This window comes from Microchirus variegatus (genome assembly GCF_963457635.1).
Source record: "Microchirus variegatus genome assembly, chromosome: 4".
Lineage (NCBI taxonomy): Eukaryota > Metazoa > Chordata > Actinopteri > Pleuronectiformes > Soleidae > Microchirus > Microchirus variegatus.
In genome coordinates this window covers 21,378,744-21,385,015 of record NC_139805.1, presented here as the reverse complement: position 1 = coordinate 21,385,015, position 6,272 = coordinate 21,378,744, and the positions used below count along the sequence as shown (strand labels likewise).

The window sequence follows — 6,272 nt, the reverse complement described above, 5'->3', positions numbered from 1 at the left end:
GTTCAAGTGTGTATCCTGGCAGAAAAACACATACAGATATATACGCCCTCATCTGTAGACTGTTACTCCAATTGAGCTGTATGTAGTTGTTATTATTTATTGATTAAACTGATGGATGACTAAAATAACCCCCCAACCATTTTTGATAAACAAAGCTCCTCAGCTTCTTAAAAGTCAATGTTTTCTGGTTTGAATAAACAGAAATAAAACAGCCTTTTTTTGGACTTATTGATTAACAAAGAAAAGAATCAACAAATTAGATGATAATTAAAATGATTGTCAACTCTTGCTTGCTCTTCCTGCACGTGACACTGTTATAACATGTTAATAACACGCAGTCCTTCTTTTGATCATTTGCATTCCCCCTTTTGTCTCCCATCCTTTGTGCTGGAGCTGCACATAGTTCCCGTGCAGCCGTTCAGGTGCCAGAGTGTTGTAAATGTTAGTGGCTTCACTAAAGATTCAAGTGTCTCCTCACTCTGATGCTTGCTCCAGATTCTTCATCAAGGGGATTCTTTCTGCCACTAAGGAATGTAAATGTGTGTGAATCTGAGGGGAGGTGGGATTATACAGGGGTGGGGGGGGGGGGTTGCACCCTGGATGACTGAATAACCAAGACCACGTCTGCCTAAACCAATCAGACGGTGAGCGCTTTGCCTCCTGGTTCTTAATTGGCTGGCTTTCCCCGGCGAGTGCAGCTGATACGGAGAAGCCAGCTGGTTTGATCAGAGAGAATCAGCTCTGAGGCCACAGGGGGAAGACGACCGAGAGGAGAAGAGGCAGTGACACAGAGGCAGGATTCAGTGTGTGTGTGTGTGTGTGTGTGTGTAGCAGCAGCAGCACAGTAATTATCGTCCAGCGTCTGAACCAATCAAGAGCCGCAGTCTATTTAGATTCTCAGTGTGTTCACGGAAAGAGTTATAGAATCACACACAGAGTGAAAGAGTGGAAGTGTGGGTGTTTTTTCTTCTTCTTCTTCCCTTTTGGAGCGGCGGCCACAACAGCCACTCTCCCTTTCCTCCTTTCTCATTTGCTGAGACGTGCCGGGTGAGAACAGATGGACAAGATGAACCACAGCTCAGCTGAGGCAGAGACTGAGACCATAGAACCACTGCGTTACCTCAGGTAGTAGACACCTGCTTTTCTGATCCACCTCACCCACTCATGTTTTTCTGTGTGTGTGTGTTTTGTGCTGCCCTTTCATTCTGTTTGTTTTACAGTCACATGAATTGATAGAACTACTCTTGAATCAATGCACTGTGCAGAAAGAGATGCATAGAGGAACATCCAGATCTTCCTGGCAAGTGGTGGTCTGGTGGACTTTTAAGATCTGAGGGAATAATAAGAGATGTGAAGTTTGCTTGATCAACTCTTGAATTTCCTTCATTTTTACCGTTCTAGTCCACTGACATGTTCAAACTGAATTACACTGATGAGAGATTCAACCAAAACCAATAACATGATCCCTCTGTATCTCTGTGGATCAGGCAAATAATCTGTTTATTACTCAAGTGAAGATTATTGAGTTGTGTGTGTGTCCCATGACTGCCTCTGAAAAAGCTATTTTTAAAAAAAAATGTTGAACCACATTTAAGGACACACAAACTGCACACGTGCATATTGATTGCACTCTATTTGGTTCCCATTTAGACTCTGAGAGTCTGCTGTCCTTCCAGGCTGCTGAGCACTGAGTAAACATCGCTGTGAAGCTCAAATAAAAGCAGGTTCACGTAATCAATAAACGGCTGCACAGATGAAATGGAGAAATAATCATTTGTGCTTCCTTTTAAGAGGAGCAAATTGCAGAAGATTTGCGATCGTGTAGACAAATAACCTGTCTAAATATTAGTTTAGGCACAATTTTACACATGGTGCATAGTAAATAAAGGTGATGTCAGGTCACGACACAAAGAGGTGTTTTATGATAATACAGGTTAATGCATGCACACAAGCAGGAGTGCATTTAAAAACCTGTTTAAAACACGCAGTGGTGTTATTCAGTGTGATGACAGGAGTCTTTATGGCCCTGTTGTTGGCCTCTGCCTCTGTTTAATGTACTGTAAGCTCTCTGTGCTGTCACTCAGGAGGAAACATCATTGTTCCATTTCTTCATTAATGAACGTCAAACAGTGCGATGTGCCTTATGTGGCCGGGCACATATGGCTGCTTCCTTTTCTGGTGATAAGTTTTTAAACACACAATAAATCACTCAGTGAGGCTCTGATTGATTTTTTTTTTTTTTAACAGAATGGGCGCGCAGACGGCGCTCAAAGATCGTTAAAATACGCAATGGTATCGTTGCTGTAACTCACGCTGAGGGCTCCTGCTAATCACTTTCAATATGTTATTGCCAATTAGTGTGTGTGTGTGTGTGTGTGTGTGTGTGTGTGTGTGTGTGCCTCATTTACATGAGTGCAGACATTAAGAGCAGCTACTTAAATAAAGTGCTCACACCATCATCAACATCTATCTGTGTCTTTATGAATTATTAGCAAGAAAGAATAAGCCATCTGTTTGTAAACATGCACAGGCATGCCGCCATGTTGTTTGTGTAAACATCCAGTGAAGTATTGTTTTTTTGTGGCGCTGTGTGTGTCTGTCTGTTTGTGCTTCCGCACTTGCAGTTGCCAATATGACCACCAGAGGCTTGTTGCGTGAATGGTGTGAAGTCTACCATCTCTGATTGTAAACTAAACCTTGTTTATGTTCGTGTTTGTCAACGAGATTGATGTAAAAAACTGTTTATGCTTTTGCTTCGTGATAAAACTACTATACTACACTACACTATACTATACTATACTACACTACACTACACTATACTATATTATACTATACTACACTACACTACACTATACTATACTATACTACACTACACTACACTATACTATATTATACTATACTACACTACACTAAACTATATTATACTATACTACACTACACTACACTATATTATACTATACTACACTACACTATATTATACTATACTACACTACACTAAATTATACTATACTACACTACACTACACTATATTATACTATACTACACTACACTATACTATATTATACTATACTACACTACACTACACTATATTATACTATACTACACTACACTACGCTATACTACATGACACTACACTACACTATACTATATTATACTATACTACACTACAGTATACTATATTATACTATACTACACTATACTACACTATACTATACTATACTACACTACACTACACTACACTATACTATACTATACTACACTATACTACACTACACTATACTATACTATATTACACTACACTATACTATACTGCACTATACTGCACTTTACTATAAACTACACTATACTACACTATACTATACTATATTACACTACACTATACTATACTGCACTTTACTATAAACTATACTATACTACACTACACTATACTACACTACACTATACTATATTACACTACACTATACTATACTGCACTTTACTATAAACTATACTATACTACACTACACTAAACTACACTTTACTATACTATACTATACTATACTACACTATACTCTTTTAAAGTAACATTTTTTAATTTTACTTTTAAGTTTAAGTAAAAGTAAAAGTATGTTGATTGACTACATTTTAAATGACATCCATGACCGAGTAAAATTAATAAAAAAAATAAATAAATAATAATAATTCATGCAACAGGAACTTGCTCTATGTGAAGTGCAGGTGTTGTTGAAGCGCCTCAGTACATGATGCTGAAGGATGGAGAAAAACTTTGAGTAAATGTTAGCAGGGTTTTTGAGTTGACTCGACCTTGGATCTGTCTCTGAAAGTTTGGCTTAGTCAAATCCACAGGGGAAATTATCTGACTGTGTGTGTGTGTGTGTGTGTGTGTATTATTTCTTGACTTTACCTCTGTCTCTGAAAGAAGATCTGACCTTTTTTTTTTTTTTACATCTCGTCACCATACAAGCTGTTTTCAGAGAAACTAGAGAAAGCACCAAACTTTGCCAAGGCAAAGTCATTATAGTTTCAATATCTTTTTTTTTTTCCCTTTCACTCGCCTCCCTCCTTTCAGATCCCTGTAGCCAATTCCCTTGCTGGCAGCTCCATTTGCCTGTATGACAACTCTGGCATTTATAGAGCAGATGTAATGAGTGGGACAGAGAGGTGTGTATGCAGGGAGGCGTGAGAAAAGACGGCAGAGAGATGATGTGCTGCCTGTGGAGTGTTTGTCCACAATTTTCCTCGTCCATTATATTGAGTTTATTGAGAAATCTCTGTCATTATGTCTGAGTGTCGGGGGGAGTGCGTTCAACGGGCAGCAGAATGAGGACTGACGCCTGGTTTCCAGTGAATAATAGAATCTGTAATAAGGATGCTATTTATAATCTCTGCCCCAGAGGTATCATGTACAAAGGTAACGTATGAGGAAAGATGATTAAAAATGGAACAATACAGCCGTATGTGCATTACACAGAGTTAATGAGTTAAGGCGTAGAGCAGTTACAGTGGAATAATAGAAGTCAATTCTACAGTTACAGCTACATAATAATAGCAAAGATTCAGCAATGTTCGTAGTTCTGAGGCAAAATGCCAGTGTCCTACTCCTTACATGATCTGACAATGATAACATGCTGATCTTAAACTTTGCAAGTCTTTTCTTTTTTTTTCTGCATAAGGTCCCCCTACAGTTTTGGAGTGCATATTTTTATGACACCACTGTAAACATCCATCCATCCATTGTCTACCGCTTTATCCTCACTGTTGTAAAAACGCTTACATCGCTGATGCATCCGTTTTGCCTGAGGGCTCTGCCTTGATCTTATAGCCAGTACCTGGCTAGTGGCTAGTGTGTGTGTGTGTGTGTGTGTGTGTTGTGTAGTGTTGTGAAGCAGCTCTACCAGACCCTGATCTTGCAAGGCTGGTTTTCCACAAACAGACAGTAGGGGGTAGTGCAACAAGCCATTTAACCATCACAATCAGTGCGTTTACATGCACGTTTAAAGTCTGATCTTAGTCGGACTAAGGCAATTGTTCGGTTTTCTTAATGTCATGCAAACACGTTAGTCAGACTAAAATCGAGCTAGTCTTAGTCGGACTAACGTACCTGGGTAATGTCAGGTACTCCTGCATGAATACATGAATACACCTAGTCGGACTGAAGTTGGACTTGTTGTTCTGCATATGCACCAACATTTCCTCCCTGGTCTTTGACCACGAAGTAGAAGAACTGTGGCAACGGCGACTTTCACAGCAACCACAAGAGCTATGCGCCATTTAATTTGTATCAGGATTAACATGTACAGTAGGTATGAAACATACAGAACCACAGTGCCATACATTTTTCTGTGACGTAGAGGTCAACAGGAAACAATTGATTCGATTGATTCAATACGCACTAGCTTATAGAGAGATACAGCGCCACCTATGGAGGTGGAGTAAGATGCACGTGGCCTATACATCGTATTGTACTCAGGCTCAACAAGTTGTCCGAATGTCCGTCTTAGTCGGACTATAGTTTAACGATTAAACTGTGCATGTAAACCTACGAAATTAGTCCAAAGCTGTTAATATAGGGTGAAATCCCACATAGTTCTGCTTTAAATCAATGTTGAGAGTTATTCAAGCATGCCAAGAGTGCTCTTGCTGTATGGAACCAAAAAAATATATTTTGCGAAGATTTCCTTTCCAAAGGTGGCAGCTGTGGCAATGATGGGAAAGTGTAATGTTACCTGACACGGTTACATCACGGTGTGATGGAGCCACTCACAGAGTTACGGTTCTACTTTCAGATCACTTGTTCTTTCCGAAGCACGTTTGAAAGCACTCGACACACTCACCAGAGAGGCTTTTATTTGACTCGGGGAAACAGAGAGCTGTGTTGTAACCAGGCACCCACCATTATTTCATGTGGCAGGTTCAAGCTGTGCTTTAATTAACTACTAATCAAACCAATATTGCTGCTTAAGTGTGATATGCACATTTGTTATTAATGATAAATAAACCCCACAGTAAAAGTTGTTTTTATTATATTTAAAAAAAAATCATGTGTAGCCTCTTGCCCGCTGTCAGCAGGGACTGACTCCAGCTCCCCACGTAAGCGCCAAAGGATTAAAACGTTGGAGAGTGAATAAATGAATTAATATAACATGTAAATGGGTGAGCTCTCTCGCATGTGTGGGATGAACGAGTGTCTTTAATTACATGCTAAGATGCTATTTATACAGTCTGTAATACATGTAGATGGGATGCGTCGTCGTCGTCGTGCGCAGGGCTTT

At 39.7% G+C, this 6,272-nt stretch overlaps 1 protein-coding gene across 1 annotated transcript in view; it reads left to right on the top strand.

Moving 5' to 3' along the window:
* The first annotated feature begins 841 nt into the window (after positions 1–841).
* yjefn3 (YjeF N-terminal domain containing 3) overlaps positions 842–6,272 on the top strand; it is a 47,161-nt gene continuing 41,730 nt past the window's right edge. The window contains exon 1 of the mRNA XM_083888465.1: positions 842–1,125. Within this exon, the coding sequence (XP_083744591.1) occupies positions 1,058–1,125 (68 nt within the window). The 5' untranslated portion in view covers positions 842–1,057. The remainder of the gene's footprint in view (positions 1,126–6,272) is intronic.